This window comes from Phocoena phocoena, chromosome 6, assembly GCF_963924675.1.
Source record: "Phocoena phocoena chromosome 6, mPhoPho1.1, whole genome shotgun sequence".
In the NCBI taxonomy this organism is placed as follows: domain Eukaryota; kingdom Metazoa; phylum Chordata; class Mammalia; order Artiodactyla; family Phocoenidae; genus Phocoena; species Phocoena phocoena.
Window position 1 is genome coordinate 32550875 of NC_089224.1, and position 13516 is coordinate 32564390.

The 13516-nt window shown below is 37.7% G+C and overlaps 1 protein-coding gene across 7 annotated transcripts in view; it reads right to left on the reverse strand.

The window, feature by feature from the left end:
- Positions 1-13516, reverse strand: part of NTRK2 (neurotrophic receptor tyrosine kinase 2) — a 388046-nt gene that overhangs the window by 288505 nt on the left and 86025 nt on the right. For 6 of the 7 annotated variants that reach the window (XM_065879080.1, XM_065879079.1, XM_065879083.1 and 3 more), the window contains 2 exons: positions 13184-13219; positions 10088-10188 (listed from right to left, as the gene is read on the reverse strand). In XM_065879080.1, the coding sequence (XP_065735152.1) occupies positions 10088-10188; positions 13184-13219 (137 nt within the window). The remainder of the gene's footprint in view (positions 1-10087; positions 10189-13183; positions 13220-13516) is intronic. The other variant, XM_065879081.1, reaches the window with a different exon arrangement.

The following is a 13516-nucleotide window of genomic DNA, read 5'->3' on the forward strand; positions in this document are numbered from 1 at the left end:
GAGAGAGAGTATATAAAACATGAATGACAAAATACTAATAATTTTTGAAGCTGCTGAAAGATACAATGGGGTTCATTCATGATTTTCTCTACCACTGTACATGTTTGAAAACTGTCCATGATAAAAAAATTTTTTTTAAGTTGACTACTGTTGCTCTTAGAAGTCAGGGTGCCCTAGAGCAGTGAGTAGGTCTGCAAGGGAGCAGGAAGGCACTTGTGGGTGAGCACAGCCTGTGAAAGCTCATGAGGCTGTAGACTTATGACATGTGAACTTTTCTGTATGTATGAGAAAGATCAATACAAAGTTGTTTTTTTAACTTAAAGGTGTAGCTGCAAGTTGTGAATCATACAAGTAGAGAGAGTAGATGCAGATCTTTGTGAATCCTGTCACAGCCCCAAGCTGGGGATCACAGAGGCACAAGTGCATAATGCTAAGTACACACTAACAATTTAGAAACAGAGATCGACACAGGACTATGCATCATCTTCCATTTTTGCTGTTTACTCCAAAGTCCCGCTTCCAAAATAAATTTGTTTCTATAAACCAGGAGTTGGCAAACTTTTCCTGTAAAGGGTCATGTATTAAATATTTTAGGCTCTGGGGGCCTACAGTCTGTGTTGCAACTAGACAACTCCCCTGCTGTAGTGTGAAAACAGCCACAGACAATATTGCAAACAAATGGGCGTGTCTGTGTTCCAATAAAACTTTATTTACCACAACAGATGGATAGCTGGATTTGGATATAGTTTGCCTAAACTGTCCTAGATGTCCATACTGACTTAAATGTCTAAGTTTCATTTAATCCACATAACAGTCCATATGACATATTATTATTGTCCCCATCTGTGGTAATCATTAGTGCTGTTTCCCAAACATTTCTGTTTTCCCCTATGTTTCTCTTTGTAGGATTCACTTCCCGGCTTCCCTGTGGTGAGATGGGTTCAGGTGACTAGTTCTGGCCAATGAGTTGAGACTTGTATCACTGCCAGGAGGAGGATTTCACTGCTTACGGCAAGATCTTAGACTAAAGCAGTGGTTCTCAACCAAGGATAATGTTGCGCCCAGGGGACATTTGGTAATTTGGAGTTGTCACAACTGGGAGAAAGGTGCTACTAGCATCTAGTGGGTCAAGGCCAGGGATGCTGCTAAAGATCCTGCAGTGCCCAGGAGAGCCCCCCACAGAAAAAATTATTCATCAATAATAGTAGCGTTAACAGTGCAAGGGTAGTGCTCTCCTTCTCTGTGCCATAATAAATGCTAACTTTTCAAAAGGCGGCTGCCTTGTCAGCCTCATCTTGGAATGAGGATGACGCTGATAGAGCTCCCAGCCGATACGTGTAATGAAACAATAAATAAACGTTTGTTGTTTTAAGCCACTGACGTTTGGGGGTTTTTGTTACTGCAGCATAGCTTATCCTGACTGATATACCCAGCTCACAGTAAGAGACAGTGTCAAGTGGAGATTAAGAATATGGATTGTTCCTGAGTTTGAAATTTAGATTTACCACTTACTAACTACATGGTTTCCAAATTACTTAACCTCTCAGCATCTCATAAACCTCATGTATAAAATAGAAAATATAATAACACTACCTTGCAGGTTGTTATAAATCCTCAATTAGTCAATGCAGGTAATGGGCTTGACATAGTGCTTACTGTAATAAGTAATTAATTATGTTGGCTATGATGATGATGATAAAACTGAGATTTATAAAATAAATAAATAAATAAGCAGCCCAAGATCATACCTCTCAAACTTGGGGTTGGAATCAAAGTCTGCCCAAGTATAAAACCTGTGATTTATGTGTGATTTACCCACTACATTGCCTCTCCAAAGCATGTGGCTGAGAGCGAAAGCAGGATAATAAAAACATATGGCTAATCCCTCCACAGCACCTTCAGATGGGGTCAGATGGGGACAGCATTAAATAAGCTACAAAGCACAGAAAAGAGCACATGCCAAACAGTTGGCTAGGATGGAGCAAAGGTGTAATCATTCTCTCCTCTGGTGCTTCAGCTGTGAGTGGCTGTCCCACAGAACGCTTCTGCAGATGTCTGAGTACAAACTTAACTCTGTCTCTGTGGCCTATATATAAATAGAGTGGTAGTGATTCCTAAAAGGCTAGTTATAAATCAACTTGTTCTAACTAAGATCATTTCCCTCCAACTTACCTACTGATTTCGGATGTTTCTTTCTCAATCTTTATTTCTAACTAACATTTGCAAGGAAAAGAGATCATAATATTTTAGCTATAAGTTTCTCTACCCTATTATTAAATTCCAAAATTCTACAGATGAAAGAAGAATTCATTAATAAATGAGTTCAAACACTATTTTATAGATAAGGAACCTGGGACAGAGAGACATTTGGAGGACTTGCCCTGAGTCCCAGGATCACTCTGCAGAACCACAGTCTTACCCACTTTGGAAAGTACTCAACTGGCATTCAAGAGACCTATGTCCTAATGAACCCAGGATACCTTGCCTTTACCAGCTGTGAGACCTCTTAGGTGCTTCACTTCTCCCAGCCTCTGTTTCCTCACTTGTACGTGGGGATAATAATACCTGCCCTGCATTATCTACTTCATTAAAGAATATTTAAGTCATCTTAGAAAATGGAAAGGTGTTCTTCTCCAGAAACGCAGCTGATGATCTGCTAACAAATATTTAAACCTATTGAAGCAGTTCTAAATGTAAAGAATCCTTTAATAAACAAAAACTCCTGTGACAATGAGAAGAATCATTTCCTCAAAAACAAGTTATTTGATAAATACAGAATTTCATGTACTCTGTGCATGTGTGCTGGGGTGGGGGTGGTCTTCACATGGGAGAAAAGCAGGAGTGAGTTTGTTTGTTCGTTTGTTTGTTTGGTTAGTTGGTTTTTATCTGAGGCTACCTCTCAGCACAGAACAAAGAACTGCTCTCCTCTGAAAATCCAGCAGGGTTCATGAGGAGCATCTGCTAGGCCAGAAAGGTGAATGCTTAAGGCTGTCTTGCAAATGCTCTGAAAACACCTTTGAATTTCGTATCAGCTCCCTGACTCTGAAACTCTTGCTAATCTAATGATCTTTCCTGTGATCAGGGACTGTTATGTATCAAATATTTGATCCACACATAATTTAAAAATTTTCTTTAAATTCTACAAAACATTGCCTTGTATCTCTCATGCAGATTTCTAAGAGCCACAGGTGAAGTCGAAACATACAGACTTTCAATGAAGATTATTTTCACTCATCTTGCCTTCCAATGACACTACTATAGATAGTTCAAACATCAAGATACGCCAATTGGGGGCTTAAATTTATCATTTGGGTTCAAAAGAGAAAACTGAAGTTGGTATATAATTTTTAGTAATTGGAATACATACACATCTGTGGGCTTAACACATGTTCCTTGGATTCCTTACATATGCAAACAACGTTCTCAAACCAAGAAACATTAAGTGGTTTGGTATGAGAGTAAAAACTGAAATAAATGCATAAGGCAGGAATTAGAAAACATTCTTCAGTTGATTTAACACAACAGTTTTCCTTGTTATTTCAATGCAATGCATAAAGTCATCTGTGGAAATGTGTGTGTGTGTGTGTGTGTGTGTGTGTGTGTGTGTGTGGTGTGTGTCTCCAAATACTGGATGTGCATATTTTGAGTTGCAGTTAAATTGTATCTATTTATGAGCCTCCTGGTCCCACTGCATGGCCCTGGTTTAAATATCCATCACATCTCTTTATCATTGCACCAGACACCTAAATCATCATCACCCCACTTCTAATCCCTCTCTTCTGCAACCCATTCTATAGCGTTCGTCATTAGTCTAATCACCTCCTAGGTGCCAGGCACTATTCTAAGGACTAGGGATACAGCCATGAAAAACACTGAGTTGCCTATACTAAGAATCTTACTAAAGAATCAGGGAAGGGAAAAAGATATTGAACATGTAAACAAATAAATAATCAAGGTAATTACACACAATAATAACTGCTCAGAAGAAAATGAAACAGGGTAATGGCTGCTGCTGGTCACTCTAGCTAAAGCTATGTGATGACCATTGGGAAGTGCATACCTTCTAGAGGGAACGGCAAATGTGAAGGCTGTGAGACAAGAGTAAGCCTGGAACATTCAAGAGAGTATTTTAAAAAGATAGTTGGTAAACAGTGAAGAGAGTATGGAGATGAAGTCAGAGAGACAGACAAGGTCAAGATATGTAGGGCCCTGTTAACCACCATGAGGAGTTGGTTTCTGTAACAAAAGTTTTATTACAATGCATTGGGAAGACTCTGAGAATGATAATAAAAGAGTGATCACTCAAGGGAGAAGGCTCAAGGGTGGTGTAAGAAGATCCTAAACTCATCTCCTACCATGGACACAGCAAATCTTTCAACTAAATATGAAATAATTCCCTCAGAAAGGGACCTGAAAACTAGATGAACAAAGCCTCCACCTGTGCCATCACAAGTATAAAATGGGGGAATGGGGAGTAAAAAAGATAAAGCTTTGGAATGTGTTCAAATTTAAGTTGCTACCAACTTAAAATAGGCTACTACTTACATAGGATGTTATATGTGAACCTCATAGTAACCACAAGGGAAAAACTTATAGTAAATCCAGGAAAAAAATGATAAGGGAATCTAAACATAACACTAAAGAAAACCACCAAAACACAAGGTAAGAGAGAAAGAGAATAAGAAAGGAACAGAAAGGAACTACAAAGACAGCCATAAAACAACTACCAAAATGACAGCAATACATACTGGTCAATAATTACTTTAAATGTAAAAGGACTAAATTCACCAATTAAAAGAGCAACTGAACAGATAAAAAAGCATGGTCTATCTATATGTTGCCTCTAAGATACTCACTTCAGAAGAAAGAATACACAAAGACTGAAAATGAAGAGATTGAAAAAGATATTCCAGGCAAATGGAAAAAAAAAGAAAGCTGGAAAAATAGACAAAACAAACACAGTAATAAAAGACAAAGGGCATTACATAATGATAAAGGGGTCAATCCAGCAAGAAGATATAACATTTACAAATGTATATGCACCCAACACAGGAGCACCAAGATACACAGAGCAAATATTAATGTACTTAAAGGGAGAAATTGAGAGTAATGCAATAATAGTAGGGGACTTTAACACCCCACTTACACCAATGGATAGATTATCCAAACAGAAAATTAATAAGGAAACATCAGACTTTGACACATACCAGATGACCTTACTGGACATACAAAGAACATTCCACCCAAAAGCAGTAGATATACATTCTTCTCAAGTGCACATGGAAGATTCTCCAAGATAGATCACATGTTAGGTCACTAAACAAGTCAATAAATACAAGAGGATTAAAATCATATCAAGCATCTTCTCCACTGACAATTGTATGAAACTGGAAATCAATCACAAGAAAAAAATGGGAAAAACTACAAAAACGTGAAGATTAAGCAACATGCTACTAAACAACCAATGGGTCTTTGAAGAAATAAAAGGAGAAATTAAAAAAAAATACATAGCAACGAATAAAATCAGAAATACAACATACCAAAATCTTTGGAATGCAGCAAAAGTGGTTACAAGAGGGAAGTTCATAGCAATACAAGCCAACTTCAAGACACTAGAAAAATCCCAAATAAGCAGTCTAACTTTACACCTAAAGGAACTAGAAAAAGAATAACAAATGAAGCCCATTATTAGTACAAGGAAGGAAATAATAAAAATCAGAGCAGAAATAAATAAAGACTGAAAAGTAGAAAGGATCAATAAAACTAAGAGCTGGTTCTTTAAAAAAATAAACAAAATCAATAGAACTTTAGCTAGACTAATAAAAAAGAGAGAGGACTCATATATAAAATCAGAAATGAAAGAGGAGAAATAACAATGACACCATAGAAAAACAAAGGATCATAAGAGATTATCATAAACAATTATTTGCCAAAAAATTGGACAACCTAGAACAAATGGATAAACTCCTAGAAACACAATTTTCCAAGAATGAATTATGAAGAAAAAGAAAATCTGAATAGTCAAATTACTAGTAAGGGAATTGAAACAGCAATCAAAATTCTCTCAACAAACAAAAGCCCAGGACAAAAGGGCTTCAATGACAAATTCTACAAAACATTCCAAGAATATTTAAGACCTATCCTTCTCAAATTCTTCCAGAAAATTGAAGAGGAAGGAAGCCTTCCAAACACATTCTACAAAGCTAGCATTTTCCTGATACCAAAACCAGACAAGGACACCACAAAAAAAGAGAGAATTACCGGCCAATATTCCTGATGAACACAGATGCAAAAATCCTCAACGAATATTAGCAAAACATATCCAATAATGCATTAAAAGGATCATACACCACAATGAAATATAATTTATTCCAGGGATTCAAGGATGGTTCAATATTTGCAAATCAATCAATGTGATACATAACATTAACAAAATGAAGGGTAAACAATCACATGATCATCTCAATAAATGAAGAAAAAAGCACCTAACAAAATTCAACATCCACTTATGATAACAACTCAATGAAATGGGTACAGAGGGAACATACTTCAACATAATAAAGGCCATATATGACAAACCCACAGCTAACATCATACTCAGTAGTGAAAAGCAGAAAGCTTTTCATCTAAGATCAGGATCAAGACAAGGATGCCCACTCTTGCCACTTTCATTCAACACAAGGTTGGAAGTCCTAGTCATAGAAATTAGGCAAGAAAAAGAAATAAAAGGCATCCAAATCAGAAAGGAGGAAGTAAAAACTGTCATGATTTTCAGATGACATGATAAAATGTACGGCATTTCTATACACTAATAATGATCTATCAGAAAGAGAAATTAAGAAAATAATCCCATTTACAATTGCACCAAAAGAATAAAATAACTAGGAATAAATTTAACCAAAAGTGAAAGACCAACACACGGAAAACTGTAAAACCCTGATGAAAGAAATTGAAAAAGACACAAATAAGTGGAAAGATATTCCATATTCAAGAACTGGAAGAATTAATATTGTTAAAATGTCCATAGTACCCAAAGTAATCTACAGATTCACTGTAATCCCTATCAAAATTCCAATGGCATATCTCATAGACCTAGGACAAATAATCCTAAAATTTGAATAGTACCACTAAAGAACCCAAATAGCCAAAACTATCATGAGAAAGAAGAACAAAGCTGGAGGTATCTCACTCCCTGATTTCAAACTGTACTACAAAACTATAGTAATCAAAACAATATAGTACTGGCACAAAAACAGACACACAGATCAAGAGAACAGCAGTGAGAACCCAGAAATAAACCCATACGTATATGGACAATTAATTTACAACAAAGGAGCAAAGAACATACAATGGAAAAAGGATAGTCTCTTCAATAAATGGTGCAGGGAAAACTGGACAGCCACAAGCAAAAGAATGAAACTAGACCACTATCTCATGCCACACACAAAAATTAACTCAAAATGGATTAAAGATTTGAATGTAAGACCTGAAACCATAAAATTCTTAGAGGAAAACATAGGCAGTAACCTCATTGACATTAGTTTTAATGTTTTTGTGGATCTGAATCCAAAGGCAAGGGAAACAAAAGCAAAAATAAACAAATGGTACTACATCAAACTAAAAAGCTCTGCACAGTGAAGGAAACCATTATCAAAATAAAAATTCAACCTCCTGAGTGGAAGAAGATGTTTGCAAATCACATATCTGATAAGGGGTTAAGATCCAAAATATATAAAGAACTCATACAACTCAACAATAGAAAAACAAACAACCAGATTAAAAATGTACAGGAGATCTGAATAGACATTTTCCCAAAGACATACAGATGGCCAATAAGCACATGAAAAGATGTTCAACATCACTAATTATTAGGGAAATGCAAATCAGAACCGCAGTGAGATATCACCTCACACCTGTTTGTATGGCTATTATTGAAAAGCAAGAAATAACAAATGTTGTCAAGGATGCTGAGAAAAGGGAATCCTCATACACTGTTGGTGCGGCTGTAAATTAGTGCAGCCACTATGTAAAACAGTATGGAGATTCCTGAACTTCAAAATAGAACTACCACATGACCCAGCTATTCCACTTCTGGCTATTTATACAAGAACACGAAAACACTAATTCAAAAGGATATATGCACCTGTATGTTCAATGCAGCACTATTTACAATAGCCAAGATGTGGTAACAACCTAAGTGTTCATCAATAGACAAATGGATAAAGAAGATGTGGTATATACACACAATGGAATATTACTCAGCCATTAAAAACAATGAAATCCTGCCATTTGTGACAACATGGACGGACCTTAAAGGTATTATGTTAACTGAAATAAGTCATACAGAGAAAGACAAATACCATATGATTTCACTCATTTGTAGAATCAAACAAACAAAAAAAAAAACAAGCAAACAAAGAAAACAAAATAGAAACAGACTCATAGATACAGAGATCAGATTAGTGGTTACCAGAAAGGAAGGGAACTGGGGGTGGGCAAAATGGGTAAATGAGGTCAACTGTATGGTGACAGATACCAACTAGACTTCTGGGGATGATCACTTTTTAGTGTATTCAGATGTTGGATCACAAGATAGTACAGATGAAACTTATAAAATAAAAAACTTATTTAAAAAAGTCACTCAGGCTGCTATATGGAGAATGGCCAGAAGATCACAAGAGTGGGAGGGGGGGACAGGGTAGGAGGCTGTGGCAGTCATCCAGGAACAAGCAATTGTGGCAAACTTTCTTGGCAAAGGGCCAGATGGTAAATATTCCCAGCATTGCAGGCCATACAGACTTTGCTGCAACTACTCCACATGCCCCTGTAGCGCAAAAGTAGCCACAGATGATATGTAAATAGGCATGACTGTGTTCCAATAAAACTTTATTTATGGACACTGACATGTGAATTTCATAAAATTTTCATTTGTCACAAAATGTCACGCTTCTTTTGATTTTTTTTCAAACCACTTAAAAATGTAAAACCTATTCTTAGCCTGTAGACTGCCCCCAAACAGGCATAAGCCAGACTTGGCCCGAGGGCCATAGTTTGCCAGCCCCTGGGTTAGCCTGTGGCTGAGGCTGGGGAGGTGGGGAGATATGGATGGGTTGGTGGTTTACAAGGAGGCAGAACTTACGGGATGTTAGACTGGGCGCACAAGACAGGGAGGAAAAGAAAAGAATGGAGGAATCTGCTGGGTTTTGACCTGAGCAGCTGACAGACCAGCCCCGCCACACAGTCCTAGGGAGATGCAGCCCTGCTGCTCACTCACGCCCCCTTCAACGCTCCTCCCTGCGCCATAAAGCTAACTACCTGGCACTGTGGTTCAAGACCTCATGGCCCTGCCTCGGACTGCCCTCCCTCATACGCCTTACCTTCCAAGCAAGAATGCTTCCAGACTGCAGGCTCAGGCTCACACACCCAAAACGCCCTGCCCTTCGTTTCCGCTATGTCCAAATCCCAGGCATTCCACACAGGCCATGGAAAAGGCCACCTGTCCCACAAAGACTCCTCTGGCTCTCCCAGCAGGAAGGAACAGGGCGCCTGCCCCTCTCCTTCGCTCTCTCGCATTGCCTTGCTCAGCCTCTGTTTGTAATTTAGGTGCTAATATTCACGTCTCAGGTCTCTGACTTAATTTAAGTGTAAGCTCCAAAGGGACAGATATGGGTTTCATTCGTATGTTTATATCCCCCCACGGCCTGTCCCTTCCAGAACCTACTGGATTCCTTACATTTGGTGGGCACTGAAATTTTTATTAAAATATTTAAGGAGACAGGTGTGGAGACAGAAAGAACTCTACATGTCCCTGAATGAGAAAGCTGGTTTCTTGCTCTTCTAGTAATAATCTTTTAAAGGACAGATATTTAAAACAGGAATCACCAGCAATAGGTCAGAGGCTATATGGTACCTTTATCACTCTCTTAAACCTTTCCATTAGTTCCTCCACACTTCAACACTCTATTTATAGCTGAACAATAAAAATGTTTTGTTGAAAGACTCGCACTGAAGCAGCTCCATTCCTCCAACATTCAAGCATCCAAAATGCTCAGAACCATTCTACGAAACACTTAAGTATCCCACTCACCGAGAGATGTTCCCGACCGGTTTTGTCAGCAACATCTGTGGAAGGGATTTCATTACTTCTGTTCGTGGTGTCCCCAATGTCATTTGCTGCAGTCCCGTAATCTTAAATTGGAGAAAGGGGAAAAAGAAGGAAGCATGAAGTTGTCATTAGGCTGCCAACAAACATGAGGCCACAGTACAACCCAGAATGAAGCAAGACAAATTACAAGATTCCAAACCACTGACAGCGTGGCTGGGGAGAAGCGTGACCAGCCATTGGGTTAAATCCATTGCAGCGTTAGGACTGTGAGATGCGAAAATTATATTCAGCCCAGATCTTTACATCACTGTTTTGTTTGGTCAAATTCCAAGCCAGGTCTAGGATTTTTCTTTGCACATAGAATATATTCCTTTTCTGATAAAGTATTTAATGAAAATACAAAAAAGAATCGATCATGTAAGAGTCAGATTTACAGACCTGGAAGGGTCTTTGGAAATCGAGTCTAACCACAAGTTTTACAGCTGCAGAATGAGAGCTAAGGGATGTTAAATGACTACTCTAAAGTCAACTGGCAAGAAGGCAACAGAGCCTAGACATGAACCAGGCTTGAAATCAGCAGCTCTGATTTCCAAGGCAGAAGCACTCAAGGTAGAATGTGGAACCGGCACCATTAGGGAACTTGGGTCCACATCTGAACTTTTTTGAAGAGTTCTGAATTGCCAATATATCAGCTTCAGAATTAATGTGTAGGGAACTTCACCAATACAACATTTAGAATTGTGAGGGTATGTTCTCAGTTCTCAAATGTAGTTGCTCTTCTGAATCAATTTTAGTCTACAGGGATCAGGATATAAGTAAATGATTTTTTTGTAGGCAAAGTTTTTATTAACATATTACATATAAAAGTCATAAAAAGTTTTTGGTAAGCTTATTGCAGACCATGTTGTTTATAAATTTTTGTATTTTTATTCTAAATAGGTATGGTGCCTTCAATTTCCATCCTGAACAAACTCATTAAGTCAGCCCTAGCTAATCTTCCCTTGGTAGAATTATCAAGCTGGCCTTAGGGCAACCAATTTAAATTATAATTTTACTAGCAGAGTGTTCCTTTGAATGTGAAAGAAAATTAACAGAAAAAGCATATATTTTCTATCTGTAGCTGTTTTATTTTTAACTGCAAAACTACATTCTCACCATTTTCATTTTGAATATATTAGAACTTATTAATATTTCAATCAAACAGTAGGAGATATCATTTATTTGCTTATTTTCCCTTTTCATATTATATCCAGCTACTCATGCAAAATTAAACCACTGAAGTATCTATAGTTTAATATCATGACATTGTAGCCCAAAGATCCAAAGTGTGACCTGAGACCAATGGAAAGATGACATTTTTAGAGTCTTAAAAGTTATTGGAAAGGAGTCCAAAACATAATTTTAAAACTGAAAATCACAATTCAAACATATTTCTCTGTGACACAATTTGACATACTTTCTTTAAGCCATATCAGAACAAATAAAAATAAAAATACACAAATCACATGCACAAAATTATCCAAACCACAGCTTGGAGGAAAGATGGCTTAACATGCATAAAGCAGGTAAAGACAATGTAATTCCCTAGTTAAAATTAGCTCAAGTTAAATATACACACGTACAATAAACATACAGAGAATTGTTTTATATTAAAATTATAAACTATATTTATAATATAAATATACACATTTGTCAAGGTGTGTATATAAAATTAAAGAATAGATTTTATAGAATAAATATATAAATGTATCTTTTTAATCAATGTAAGTTTTAATCAATCTTAAATTTCAAGCCAGGTCTTGAAATTTAGCCTGCCACTTCCCCAAACGGAAGCCCCCTGGTCATGAAGGTGGTTTGAAAACTGTTAAAGATGGATTTTCATACCTAGTAAAACAGCCCTGGGATTCAGTTAAAATAGCAAAGTAAATATATTTGGTAAGCTAATATAGTGAATCTTTGGGTTTCTCCCTTTCCACATTCCTAGAAGAACCCCATTTTATTCAAGGGGATCAAGCACATCCTCTGGGGAAGCTGATCGAAACTCTAGGCGTGGGTCTAGCTAGTCAAGGATAATCCAGCCCTCTTCTCAGCACTGGAGGCAAAAATGGACCATGACCCAACTGAGTCTTGAATCAGATACAGGAGGGCTTGGTGGAGGTCTCTGGGAAAGTTCTCCTTCTTCTGGAACACTTTCAAAAGCTCTTCCCTTTCTCTCATCAATGTGAATGACTCATCTTAAAACCGTAAGAGAAACCAGCCTTCAGTGAAGCCAGTACAATGGGCAGGAGAGTGCAGAGATAAAAAAAAAACTTGGATCCCTGATGACATGGTTGAGCTGCTGGTTTCACCAACCTTAAAACGTGCCCTGGGGCTTCCCTGGTGGCACAGTGGTTGAGAATCCGCCTGCCAATGTAGGGGTCACGGGTTCGAGCCCTGGTCTGGGAAGATCCCACACGCCGCAGAGCAACTAGGCCCGTGAGCCGCAGCTACTGGGCCTGCGCGTCTGGAGCCTGTGCTCCGCAGCAAGAGAGGCCGTGATAGTGAGAGGCCTGCGCACCTCGATGAAGAGTGGCCCCCGCTTGCCGCAACTAGAGAAAGCCCTCGCACAGAAACGAAGACCCAACACAGCCATAAATAAATAAATTTAATTAAAAAAAAAAAAAACATGCCCTGCCTCTGAGGCTCCTGTGTGTGAGCCAGCCTTCCTCATTTTGTAAGAAACATAATTTTGAATTGGCTTTACTGTCACGGCCAGAAACTGATACACCTCCCTTTTCTTGGTAGTCATGGCTTTTAAACAGGTAATTAGTTCCCAATTAGGGAAACAAAATGTCTGTTGCAGCGCAATGGATTTACTACTTCCAAGAACAAGCAGGAGGAGAGAAAACGTTATTTACAGGCATTGTAAATATCAAGGGAAAACAGCCATCAATACTGAATGATTTTTGAAATATTATTTTGGCCTATGTCATGCTTGAAGTATATATTTAACTGAGCTTAAAGTTAGTTCTTCTTTTAATTGTTTTATTTCATTTTAGACAAACATTTTGAAAAAAATACAGACCACAGGATAGCTACCTTCATAAATTACATCAGGATAATTTGGGTTTGCACCTAAAAAGAAAACAAAACAAAGATATCTTGTTAAGTATGCATTTGAAGTTTAAAAATTACTAACTTATACTCACTAAAATCAGCTAAATATACATTGAAAGTTTTCTAATTGAATAGACTATTTTATAGGACAGGGGAATAAAATCTGAAATTCTAGGTTTGCTTCATGTTAACCTTGTTGCTCTCTCCAAGCCCACAACCTCCATCCCTCTTCCAAAAAAGGAAAGAAAAGGATAAACAGAATTTACAAATCACTTTAGCAAGAAAATATTCAACAATGAATTATGACCATTTCCT